Here is a 12,918-nt window from a genome sequence, read left to right as displayed (position 1 = left end):
ACAGACACTAACTTTACAAGCCGTGAAAACACAACATAAGGGGCCGAGTGGGAAGTGAAGTGAAAGAAAGAGCAAACAGGACAAGAAGGAAAAAGAAAAGAAAGAAAGAAGCTAAAGTAAGAAACTAGGAAGGGTGAAAACAGGAACTTCAGTCACCAACACACAACATTTAAACTCTACTTCCGTCACTTTGACTGACACACACACACACACACACACACACACACACACACACACAAAGAGTACATTCAGATACAAGCTGAACAACCACAACTCAATGGGACTCACTTTCCAGATGTCACATGAGCAATACCACTTTGCACAGAAACTCTGTCTCGCTGTATTACAGCCAAGAGTTGTAAGTGCACGATTCAGGGCTGTTCTAATATTAAGTGTGTTTATTCACCCCGCAATCTGCAGCCAACCCAACCTTCTAGGTTACCCTGATGTGGTCGGTAGAGCTACAGACCAATAGTCATTTAACATTTCTCATTATAGGACCACCGTGTCCTTCACATTCTACGATTGCCACATTTTGAATAAGCCACACCAAAGATTTAAATGTGTGTGTGTGTGTGTGTGTGTGTGTGTGTGTGTGTGTGTGTGTGTGTGTGTGTGTGTGTGTGTGTGTGTGTGTGTGTGTGTGTGTGTGTGTGTGTGTGTGTGTGTGTGTGGTAAGGCCAATAGAGTGCAGGCAGGCAGGTGAATCTGACAAAAACCGTTGGAGTAAAGCTCTCTTTTATTAGATGTGAAACACCTCATGGAAACTATGTTGTAGCTCACTCACAAACAAACACACGATCACATTAAGAAGGCTGCAAATTAATTTCATTAGGAATCTGGTGGGTCATCGTCAGACTAGTTCTGATCACTTTCCCATCCTGCAAGACCAAAAGGATCGGAAAAGTGATACCAGCAGCAGTTTGAGCTGCAAAAGTAGATATACTGTAGCTACTACAGCATTTACACATGCAGGCAATGAGCATAAAGGCTGCAGTTTGCCTGTAGATGACATATCAATATGTCTTCATCTACAGGTTTATGTTACTTTGTCAACTTAATTCAATAATGTGAACCCATTTTGCTTTTTGTAATCACAAAAATGTTATTAACCTACAAACAAACACTACACCTATAAGCCTAAATGATGTTCTTCTCCAACACCATACATCCTGATGCTAGTATGGGGAGGATGCTCTTAAGATTGTCAATTTTAGAAATGAGAGCTTTGCTGTTGCCTGAGCAAGTACCATAATTACAGTGCAATTGCAGTCATGAACTGAACAATAAAGGCAAACGTGGAATACATTGTGCCAGAGGAAACTTGCAAAGTGTTATTTCTAGTGTAGTAGTGTGCATACATAATTCACCATTGAATTTACATATATTACCATTCATGCCAAATTAAGTGGACAGTAGTGCCGTTCTTTCTAGATTATGGTCAACATTTACATATAAGCTGTAAATCACAGCTAAACCGTGAATGTGAATATGCTATCCTTCATCTGCCAGATATCTAACAGCGTTGAACCCCTAGACTGTATATAAAGGTTTAACCACGCTGCAGCCAAGAGGAAGGGAAAAGACAGAAAACTGCCACTATTTTTACACCAGTACATAAATGACTTATTGTATTGAGTTTTTCTTTGTTTGTTTGAAAAATTTGATTTGGCTCATGCATGGTCCTCAGCTAGATTCAATAGATAGATGTATGCCTCAGATTCACGACTACATTTCAGTCTTTTTGTAACTTGTGATTTAGTGTTTGTATGGTGATAATAAACTCTGTTAGTGACACAGGCCTATTGCAATATGAAGTGAATGACCAACAATATACCTTAGCCAAAAAAGGAACTAGTTGACTTACTTTAACAGAGTTAGGCTTCCTTTAAAGAAACCTCATCTCTCAGCAGCAGAACTTATATGGTAACAGGGGCAGACCACTTGAAGATCCAATGATAGCTTGACAGCACCATCTAGTGGGATGACCAGGGCAGAGATGACATGGGAGAACATATCACCAGCAACCTGCAGAGCCAAAGTAGATGGATTTAGACCAGTGGTTCCCAATCTTTTTACCCCCACAGCCCTGTCATGTGAACTCACATACCATTAACTTCCAAATGTATAACATTATACAGTACATTATAATGTTAATGTTTCCATGCTTGTTGAATTGTCAGTGTTTAGGCTGGTTTGGTCAGCAATCATACTAGCAACGTTAGGCTAAGTGGAGTGAAGCTAATTGTTTGGCCATTTCTAGCTATTATTTCTACCATTTACTCATTAACTTTAGCTAACTATTTTGACCGTTTAGCCATTACTTTTAGCTAATCATTTGAACTGTTTAGTTATTTATTCCTACCTTTATTCATTACTTTAAGCTAAACTTGTGTTCAATTCATAGACTGTATATAATTAACAGTCTATGGTTCAATTGCTAACTAGTTTGCACGCACTCGTATTAATTTAATCGAATGAATCTTACACAAACAGCCCATAGATTTATGAAGTCATTTAGTTAGTTAATAAGTTAGTTTAGTTATATAGTAGTAGCAAATAGCGAGGATGGAACAGAAGAAAGTAAGCGTCTTTGACAATCAGAGCAATGAGCTGCCAACAGCAGCTGCTGTGGCGCGCGCACACACACACACACACACACACACACACACACACACACACACACACACACACACACACACACACACACACACACACACACACACAAAAGAGTCAATTCCCGCATGCGCAATGCCATCTGGCTTCTCGATGTCTAGGAGATTGCAAGTATATGATGCGGCTGAGCGGCCGGCACGGACTGAATGCATAACTGGCGCATCTTAGTCATAGCTTTTCTCTTGCCTTGTCTAGTTTCTTGCCAAATAGCTGTTTAATGTCGAAAAGTAACCGGAGCGGTGTAGAAACTGATTAGCAGTAACGGCAGAAGAAAAGCGAAGCAGCAACTGAGAGGAGTTGGGCATCAAATTGCACCGGATGTCATTACACGCTCCTAAATATCGAGAACGTAAGTAACGGCATCGTTTTTAACACTTTCATTCACAGATCTTTCTCTGTCTTTTCTGTTTTGTCTCCTTCATTTCACCGTGTTTGTGTGTGTGTGTGTGTGTGTGTGTGTGTGTGTGTGTGTGTGTGTGTGTGTGTGTGTGTGTGTGTGTGTGTGTGTGTGTGTGGGAGATGCGTTGTCGTAATTTGGTTTCGGGCATGCTAAATTATATTCCTGCATTTACATTAAAAACGGGCTAACTCCCAGTTTTAGTCAGATTTTTGGGCTTAATTAAGAAGCCTTGCTGGGAAAGAGCCCAGCCCTTTGTCCACGTCAAATCAATTCCTACGTGGGTCGAGGAAGACACTTTTCAAAACAATTTTATAGTTTGGTAGCTAATATTTTCTCGTTTGCATTCGCCTTCAGCACCTTTCACTCACCCACCTGTTAACTTAAGCCTGGGCAAAAACGCACATTTAAATCACACTTGAATTCACCTAAAATCTCTGAGATAAAACAAGTGTAAAGGATTTTATTGGCTCTTTTTAAAACAAATTAGGCTATCTGTGAGTTTTTTTTAATGTTATATTATTATTATTATTATTATTATTGCAAAATTACAATAACAATGTTATTCTAACAGTGTGCAAGTTCTCTATTTTCTTCATGAACAAGGCATTTTTTAGTTTGTCATAGCACATGCAGGCAGATAACCATCAAACGGGCTTGTGTGTCGTTGGGCATTTGTACTTACAGAAGGCCTACATCTAAGCTCGTTTATCAATTGAATGTAAGCCTCTTGAGCGGTCCGAGCGAAACCTGCTGACACATGCGCCCCTGTCTTTTTGTGTGCGCACAAACCCGGGGAACCCTCTATCAGATTTCCCTCCGCGGCCCACTGCAACTAAACTAAACTCTGGGTGGGTATGTTGTTATATGAAGTCCTGCAAAAAGACTGTAGTCTATTCTGCAGGCTATCGAGTCCTCACACCCATATGCAATATTTGGTCTAAATACTCAGCACTTTCCTGCCAGTGAACACTCGTTGGTGGACTGTGGCCATGTCACTTTATACAGAGCAATTAATTATTGAAAGGGAACCTGATCGGACGCATCGGATTAATTACTGATTCATATGGAGACACCTGCTTTTAGCTCTCAGGTGGATAATAAGTGTTTATGTAATGCTGCTTTATTAAAGTCAACTTCTCTCTTGATGTAGGTCTACTATGTACCATTAGTACTAACTTTTAGTTAGATTATTATGTCATATTTACCCTGTTAGTAAGTTAAAAGAGGTTAATAGAGAAATTATTAACTATCTGTGTGAAAGAGAAAAGTGTCAGAAACAGAGAAAAACGTATTACCCAATATCCTCCATTCATTGTACTACAATTATGTCCAACTGTTGTGACTGGCCAGGAATCATAAGAATCAATGGGACGTGCATTAGCCTCTTGTGGAGGTTAATGTTACCATGCTGTTTCAAATGAGGGCAAGAGAAGAGAAGCATAATGTGTTCTTCTAGGATGTTTGCAGCAATGCTAAAAAAGAGTGTAATGGGAAAAAAAACTTTATCCATTCATTTATAATGAGCTGAATGATTCCATTCTGTAGCATATAATATGACACAGCATTATACAAATCCCTCTCTAAAAGGCTCTCTCTCGTGAATGTTTTCACAAACATTATCTGTAGGAACTCAACACCCTGAGAATTCAGTTTGATGTGCTGAAAGTGTTGGGTTTAGTCTAGACATCTTTGGCATGATAAATATGCGCCCATCAACAATTAGCAAATATGTGATTCAGTGGTTTACAAGAACATTTGTAGTGTGACACATACTAAAATGCTTACATAGCATAGCTCCTCATGCTACCAGTTACACTGATAGGATACGTATGGCCTGTAATTTAATTTGGGTGGTTCTCACTGACGTTGCCTCTGTTGCCTCTCTCTCTTTCTCTCCCTGCCACAGTATAATCAGGACCAAAGGCAGAGCCATGGAGGTTGTAACACATTTTGTAAATGACACTGTAGAATTTTACAAATGGGGCCTTACTATAGCAGGTAAGATCTTTACAATCACTTGTTTCTAAATCACAGTGAGTCACTTCAAATGTAAGATTATTGAAGAAAAAAATGGCGATTGTTATCTGTCATACAAATTATCGGGTAAATCTTAAGGTAGAATGATACAATTGTAGTCACCAGCTTACTTGTTCAGATAGAGGAGTGCACATCATTTTAACATTCAGTTTGTTTCAACCCCCCACTGCGTACTATATATAATATAGTCAAACTGGGGACTTACTTCAAAAAACTGTTTTACAAAACTTACTCGTGGTGATGGCCTGTGCACTGTCCCTATGTCTTTACAATAAGGCTGGTAAGGAAATTGTTTCCATTACTCATACGAATAATGTCATCAGAAACAAAAGTGCAAAAAGAATGGGATTGTTCTTGAACTTTTCCTTTAACTGATCATCAGAATGCTAAAATGTAATTATCTAGCACAAGGCTTACCCGATACACTTGTATCACACCAAGTGTCATAAAAGTTGTGGGAGAGGGCCTATACAGTAGTTGTGGGGCTGTGACAGTTAACTATAGTAAGTAAGCTTGATACTGCTTGCATTCCATGTGTGTTAAACAGTTATGTTGTTTAACATCATACCACACATTTTCCCACTATTAAAATTAACCCCTTTTTCCTCTAGACAAGAGGGTGGAGAGCTGGCCGATGATGTCATCTCCCATCCCCACTCTGGCCATCAGCTGCCTGTACCTGCTCTTCCTTTGGGCGGGGCCTAGATACATGCAGGACCGCCAGCCCTATATACTCAGGAAGACCCTCATAGTCTACAACTTCAGCATGGTGGTCCTCAACTTTTACATCGCCAAAGAGGTAAGGACATACTGTATAGATTACTTCATGCATTACAGTATTTCACGACTGAAAACACAGCAATACGTTTTCCCTATACGTGTTAAGTGTTACTAAATGGCTTTCCCTCAGGCTACATCAGAGCAACACTGTGTAACAGTCAGACTTGGCTTTACACTCAAATATAAATATTATATGCAGAGACATTTTCCGCATAAACATTACCAGACATAAAATCACTGAGTACTATGTTTATACAGTATATGTTCATAGACTATGTAGATCTAATAGGTTACAAAACATGTAACTTAAAGCAACATGATTTTTTTTTATATGGCGTCCCCTATAGTTTGATCTCTCCCATGGACAGCTGTACATGTTAATTTGTTGACAATATGAAGGATTTGAAACTGGAAAAATAGCGATATGGGGCACTGAATTTGATGAATTAATTTTTTATCGGACCAGAAATAAGAATTAGCTAGCTAGCGCACTCCGCGGGCCCGCTGGGGTTTGCGCTGGCTGAATTTGAGATGCTGCAGCTGCTAACTGTAGGTCTGTCTACAGAGTAGTCTCGCATTGCCAGACCTTCCTCCACAGCGCTGCGGAGGAGGGTCTGGCTAGTCCACACAACATTCCAGGATGGGAGTAAAACGTGCTCTGTTTCATTGGCAGCGCCGGACTTAAATGACGCTGCCTATGCAGAATAGCATCAAGAAGGAACTTGGAATGTGTACGTTCAAAATTTGTTTTAGTTCAAACAGAAAACTGAGATTGGACAGATAGTCTAGCTAGCTGTCTCCAGTTACCCTGCATAGATCTGAGGAGCAGTTAACCATAGTCCTCAGAAATCGACCGGGGTTTAAAATGCCAACACAAAGAAAGCAACAGGTGACGGACATCCGGCCGAAAACTAGGGACATCCGGCAGGATTTCAGGCGGCACCTGAACAATCCCGGATATGAAACGTCATAGACATAGACTATCTACAGAGCCCCGCCCCGACCCCCTCTCGGATCAGCAAACCTTCTGTTGCTGCCATTGCTTATAGAGGAAAGCTGTGTTAACTCCAACTAATTACGCATGTTTCATTTTTCTAGTTGCTCACACATAATCTACAAAAAGGCTAGAAAAGACAATAAAGATGGTGTAGAGAAGATTACACCAGTGTGAGTACCATATCTACCACCAGTGATCCTTCTCACTGTGACAAACCGACTGCTTAATGTAAAGAGACAAAACAATTGCAGTTGAACCACTTACATTTTTTTAGAGTTTTATGTATGGGCATTCGCTCTACATATTATCTCAACCAAGCACCTAGCAAGTGGTTGTGCATCTAAATGCCTTTTTTTTTTTATTTACAGCAAATAATGTAAAAAATCCTAGATGTCTAATAGTTCTCTGCTGGTTTTATAGAGAACTCAAAAACACTTTAGAAAGAGTGTCAACAGGGATTACTTTTGTGCACTGGATTAGTTGTTGCTTTCTCCATATCTAAGGAAATGTCAACCATTTTCTGAGTTGTTTGTGGTTTCTTTCTTCCAATCAGCTCCTACTAGCCTCTAGTGCAGCCGGGTACAGCTACCTCTGTCAGCCTGTCAACTACTCCAACGATGTCAACGAAGTCAGGGTAAGCTCCCTCCAATACACCACAACATCAGCAAACACAAACACAAATACGCACATTCACACACCTGTACACAAGTAGAGATGTTCCGGCGCCATTTTTCCCTTCCCGCTACCGATTCCAATACCTGAAGTTGCATATCGGCCGATACCGAGTACTGATCCGATACCAGTGTGTTAAAAAAATACATATATTTTACTATGTTTTAACATCTCTATATTACTATCCCTGTATGGATGTGATGTGATGTCTATCATTGTTGTTAAACTCTTTGTGAGACATGAACAAACACAAACAATGAACGCCATCAAACTTTTTTATTATTCAGTTTGACAGTCAGTCATAAACGGATAGAGAACATAAATAAACTACTTTAAAGTAGATTTTCTTCAGAGCTTAATTACGTGGTATCAGATCGGTGCATAAACTCCAGTACTTGTCGATACCGATACCAGCATTTTAGGCGGTATCGGAAGCTTTTCCGATACTGGTATCGGTATCGGAACATCTCTATACACAAGTACCAAATTTATCATGTGACAACAACGACCTCAAGGAGATCCGTGCATTTTGTTTTGTCAAGGGTTAAAGGAGGAAAGAGACAGAGAGAGATCAAAGTTTATATCTCTAGGGATTTCAGGACAAACAGGGTGTGGCCTGCAGTCAGATAGGCGGGAGTAATTGGTCTCTCCACAGTACCACTCCACCCTCAGGCCTAGCTCTTTCATAATGGCATGATGCCACACCACCACAGCTTAGAGAGCAACCATGTGTACTATGTGCATGTGTGTATTAGGCTGGTAGGGATGAAGCATTACATAGGAGAAAGCACAGTGATTTGTGACATGTTCCTGTGGGACGTCTAATAGCGTACAGCACAAATGGGGGAAATATACTGTATTTCATACAATTACTCTTAATACACAACATGTGAGTGACCGAGAATTTTGTTACGATCCTTACTTCATGCTATCTATCTGACAGTATGATATTGCTGTACCGTATGTTTTAAGCTTGATGATATACTTTTCCTTGATTTTTTTTTCCCCACTGCTTGCAAAAACATGAAGATTTAGCTTTGTGGGCGCCCGGATAGCTCATGGCACCCATATATAGAGGTTTATTCCTCGACGCAGCGGGCCCGGGTTCAACTCCGACCTGCGGCCCTTTGCTGCGTGTAATTCCCCCTCTCTCTCCCCTTTCACGTCTTCAGCTGTCCTGTTGAATAAAGGCCTAAAAATGCCCAAAAAATAATTTAAAGATTTAGCTTTGTAATAATTCACTCTTCCCTGTTTGATGTCTTCAGATAGCATCTGCTCTCTGGTGGTACTACATCTCCAAAGGAGTGGAATTCCTGGACACGGTGTTTTTCATCCTGAGGAAGAAGTTCACCCAGGTCAGCTTTCTCCACGTCTACCATCACTGCACCATGTTCATCCTCTGGTGGATCGGTATCAAATGGGTTCCCGGTGGACAATGTGAGTAAAAAGGTTCTACATCTTCATGACATCCAGCAGTTGAAGTCATCACGTTGACCTCGTCTTTGGTGGCTCTGGCATTCAGTTGCACGCTACGACGTGACATCTGATTCAGCTCTAACCCTTTCAATCTTTCCACAGCATTTTTTGGTGCAACCATCAACTCTTCCATCCACGTCCTCATGTACGGTTACTACGGCCTGGCAGCTTTGGGGCCTCAGATGCAGAAGTACCTCTGGTGGAAGAAATACCTCACCATTATCCAGATGGTGGGTATTATTTTATGGTTCTACTTTTTGTGGGTGTTTTGAGTGAAATATCCTCCTTAAAATAACAATTTTATGTGCACTAATTATACTGTTATGTTAATTATAAGTCATAACATTGCCGTTAGGTCAATGAGATAGACTTAAGTCATAGTGTTAAAATGTGTTGTTTATTTTGGCTTTGAGAAACATGCTTTATTTAGACGTTTAGAAGCAGTACAGGTATGTGACAGTTCTTAATTTGTTACTGATCTATTTCAATGATAGGTCCTATATGAAAAAGTATTTTTTTGTGCAGTACATTATAAGGAATGCTCACAGGAATGCTTTGTAGTTTCATGTCGTACATTCTGCAAGTTTATTGCATTTTGTGTTTCAGGCTGTTTAACTACTTTATGTAGTATTATTATTATGCGTATTATTTTGTGTGTTCAACAGATCCAGTTCCACGTGACCATCGGCCATGCTGGACACTCCCTCTACACAGGCTGTCCATTCCCCGCCTGGATGCAGTGGGCTCTGATTGGCTACGCCGTCACCTTCATCATCCTCTTCGCCAACTTCTACTACCACGCGTACCGGCGCAAACCTTCCTCTGCGCAGAAGGGAGGCAAGCCTGTGGCAAACGGCACCTCTATGGTAACTAACGGTCATAGCAAAGTGGAAGACGTGGAGGATAACGGAAAGAGGCAAAAGAAAGGAAGAGCGAAAAGAGAGTAAAGAATGGAAAAGGGCGTGCTTGGCGGTTAAAAGGAAGAGGACAGTTGTTTGAAGGGCCAGAGAAGGAGAGAGGGTTAGGGAAGGGATACACAGAAACCAGACTGGCTTCATCATCCCTGCAAATAATGTAGAAGGAGGTGATTTGGGACCAATTTGGAAAGGTGAAAGGGTAGAAGTGTGTGTTTTTGTCTGTAAGGGATTTTGGGAGGAAGCGAGGGGTGTTGTTTTTTTTTGTTTTTTTTTGTTAATCAAGAAAAGCAAGATGCTGATCATGTAGGCTCCGCGCTCTTCTGTCCAACTGTGTTTTGGACCGGAACAGGGCATAAATATTTAAGGACCTACAAACTGCTCAGCATCCACTAACTAATCAACCAAAATTCACCTCCAACTTTTGTACTAAGGATTCCATTATTGTTTCAACGGAAAGCTTAAATAGTCTTTAATATGCTAATTTATTTTATAGTGTTGTAAAAGAGTTTTCATGAATTACTATTACCAACATAAAAACATGCAGATGTTAATACCAAAGCTTTTTGTTTCTCAGTTCGGAGGGGGAGAGATTTTGTTTACAAATACTTAGAGTTGAGCAAAGTTAGTGAATGAAAAAATCATTCTCACAACCGCCATCTACTGTATTTTAACTACTTTTCATCCATCTACAACATCTACCAAGCCAACATGTTATGGACTTGACGTTTCTCTGCTGTCTCAAACTGATATAACTGTGCTGCATTTACAGAATGACATGCTATTTTCTTTGTGTTCATTGTGACTAAATTGTACAAAAGACTTTGGAGGATGGGGGCTTTAGTTTCTTCTAGTATTCATGCAAATGTGTGGGTATCTTTGTTATAATATTTTTTGTGGGTCCTTCTGATTTATTTCTTTTTGCTGTGCAATGTAGCCGAGGTGCAAGGGTAAGAGATTTGAAATTCAGCTCAATATTGTCTCACTACCATGTAGGACTGAAGGGAAACTTCTCCTAAAAAGAGCTTTTTTTTAAGAAAACAAATGGTTATTTCATTGTCTTATTAAAAATGAAAGCAACACAGCTTCTGGCGTCACATATAACTGAAATAAAGACAATGTCAGCACCCCATAGTTTATGTTTGTGTGTCTTTGTGTTGGTGTGAGTAAACACATGCCATGCATGTGCTAAATCAATTGGAAAATCAGCAACTTTAACCCAAAAAAAACATCAGGTTGTCACTCATTAGGATTCTAATCTGGAGCCAAAGCCTTCCCATCCCCCATCTTCCCATCTCCTCTCTCTCCTTATTCTTCTTTCATACTTCTTTCATCTCTCTTCCATCCCAGGGGTGTGTGAGAGGCAGAGGCAGGCTGTGACTTTAGCCTGTCCAGACAGATCTGTCCTAATCTTTGGAGGTAAATTGGCTTTAGCTCCAAAAGAGCTTATTTCCACGTCACTCCATGAGTTACCCAGGATAGCAGGTCACTGGAAGAGAAGCCTTTACTAATCTGCCACCAGGTTGCTACTGCAACTTCAAACTGTATGGATTAGTTTACATTTGGCTTTGATATAGTGTTAATTTACTGTGCAAATGAAAATACAGAGCGATCAAAGTTTTTATTTTGTATTAGAAAATACAAGTTTTGTTTTTCCACAAACAACACAGGGATATCTGTGCTGTGAATTTTATATTCTGGTTAATTTCAGGACTCCCTCTCATCCACATATTTCACACAATCAGCATCCATTTCTTTATTAGCTTGGGACTAACACTCTATTACTCTTTCACCCATTCGGTTATTCCTGATACTTCACGTCTCAGGCAACTGAGGGTTTTTTCACGCCTAGACACTTTTTCCACATCCTCCTCCCTCCCACCTACTGTACACTGCATGCACAACTTTACAGACTTCCATCTTATCCTGGTGCACCACCACCTGTCTCTTTGCACCCATGGCATCAGGGTGGAGGTTGAAGGAAGGAGTTCTAAAGGTGTAGATGTGAATGATAGACTGGATGAGAGGAGGTGTTGTCCTCCACAGGGGACACAGAGTGATCTAAGCCAGGGACTAAGAGGATTGCAGAAAGGCCAAGGCTTTTCTATCAAAGGCATTTAGCACAGGTCACTATAACCCACATCCCTGCTGCTATACATGTACACACATACTATGGAGCTTGGGTACAGATTTGTGTGTCAAATTGTAGACCTACTGCAACTACACTTTGATGTAGAAATAACTACATCCCTATGCAACTCTTTTAAGATAAATATTTAGGTGTAAAACAAATAGCTGGTTCCCGAACATACAGTATAACTCTTTCCCCGGCTTTCATAATGTGTAGGAAATAAGCCTATCATTTCATTAGCTTACTGACTGACAGTCGACTGACCCACCTGGTATTCTGAGAGGGCCAGTCTATTAGAGGGAGGAGGGTTGAAGGGTCAGTTTGCAGGAGCTAAATCTCTGCAAACCCGACCCGACCCGTCACTCACTCATCTCATTAGCAATTATATGACTAAGGAGCTCATTCTAGCCTAACAGAGTTGAAACAATCAGCGTTTTACTGGCTCTCCGTTTGTGTGGGACAGATTGCCTTCAGAGCTTGCGCTGACTCAGTTTTGTGTGTGGAGAGCACCCTCTGTTGGGCCTGAATGTCAACAATTTAGCATTATTCTTTCATTAAGATTGGGGATTTACAAGAGACAGACTTAAAAAAGAATGGTCATGAGATATCCCAACTTTTGGTCCCCACTATGGATCTTACAATTCCCTTAATGCACTTCAATAGTCTCTTTTCTTAAACCCTTCTGCCTGATAAATGCCCACATCTTTCAAACTCCATGTTGCAAGTTCATACATTATTTTTTTTATTGCTAAACGACACTGGGCACAACTGAAGCCACATGTGCAAAACTCAAACTACAGTCTGCATTACCAACAGTCACCTGAATTAAACAGTT

General features: G+C 40.5%; 1 protein-coding gene across 1 annotated transcript; it reads left to right on the top strand.

The window, feature by feature from the left end:
* Window positions 1–2,754: 2,754 nt before the first annotated feature.
* Window positions 2,755–11,086, top strand: elovl4b (ELOVL fatty acid elongase 4b). The gene is made up of 7 exons (XM_039782800.1): window positions 2,755–3,025; window positions 4,983–5,074; window positions 5,725–5,912; window positions 7,444–7,524; window positions 8,828–8,999; window positions 9,141–9,268; window positions 9,704–11,086. Exons 2-7 carry the CDS (start codon window positions 5,008–5,010, stop codon window positions 9,983–9,985), a joined length of 918 nt encoding a protein of 305 aa, XP_039638734.1. The 5' UTR covers window positions 2,755–3,025; window positions 4,983–5,007; the 3' UTR covers window positions 9,986–11,086.
* Window positions 11,087–12,918: the final 1,832 nt, after the last annotated feature.

Source organism: Perca fluviatilis, chromosome 18 (assembly GCF_010015445.1).
Source record: "Perca fluviatilis chromosome 18, GENO_Pfluv_1.0, whole genome shotgun sequence".
Taxonomy (NCBI): Eukaryota; Metazoa; Chordata; class Actinopteri; order Perciformes; family Percidae; genus Perca; species Perca fluviatilis.
The sequence above is the reverse complement of the archived record's forward strand: the minus strand, read 5'-3'. Positions and strand labels throughout refer to the sequence as shown.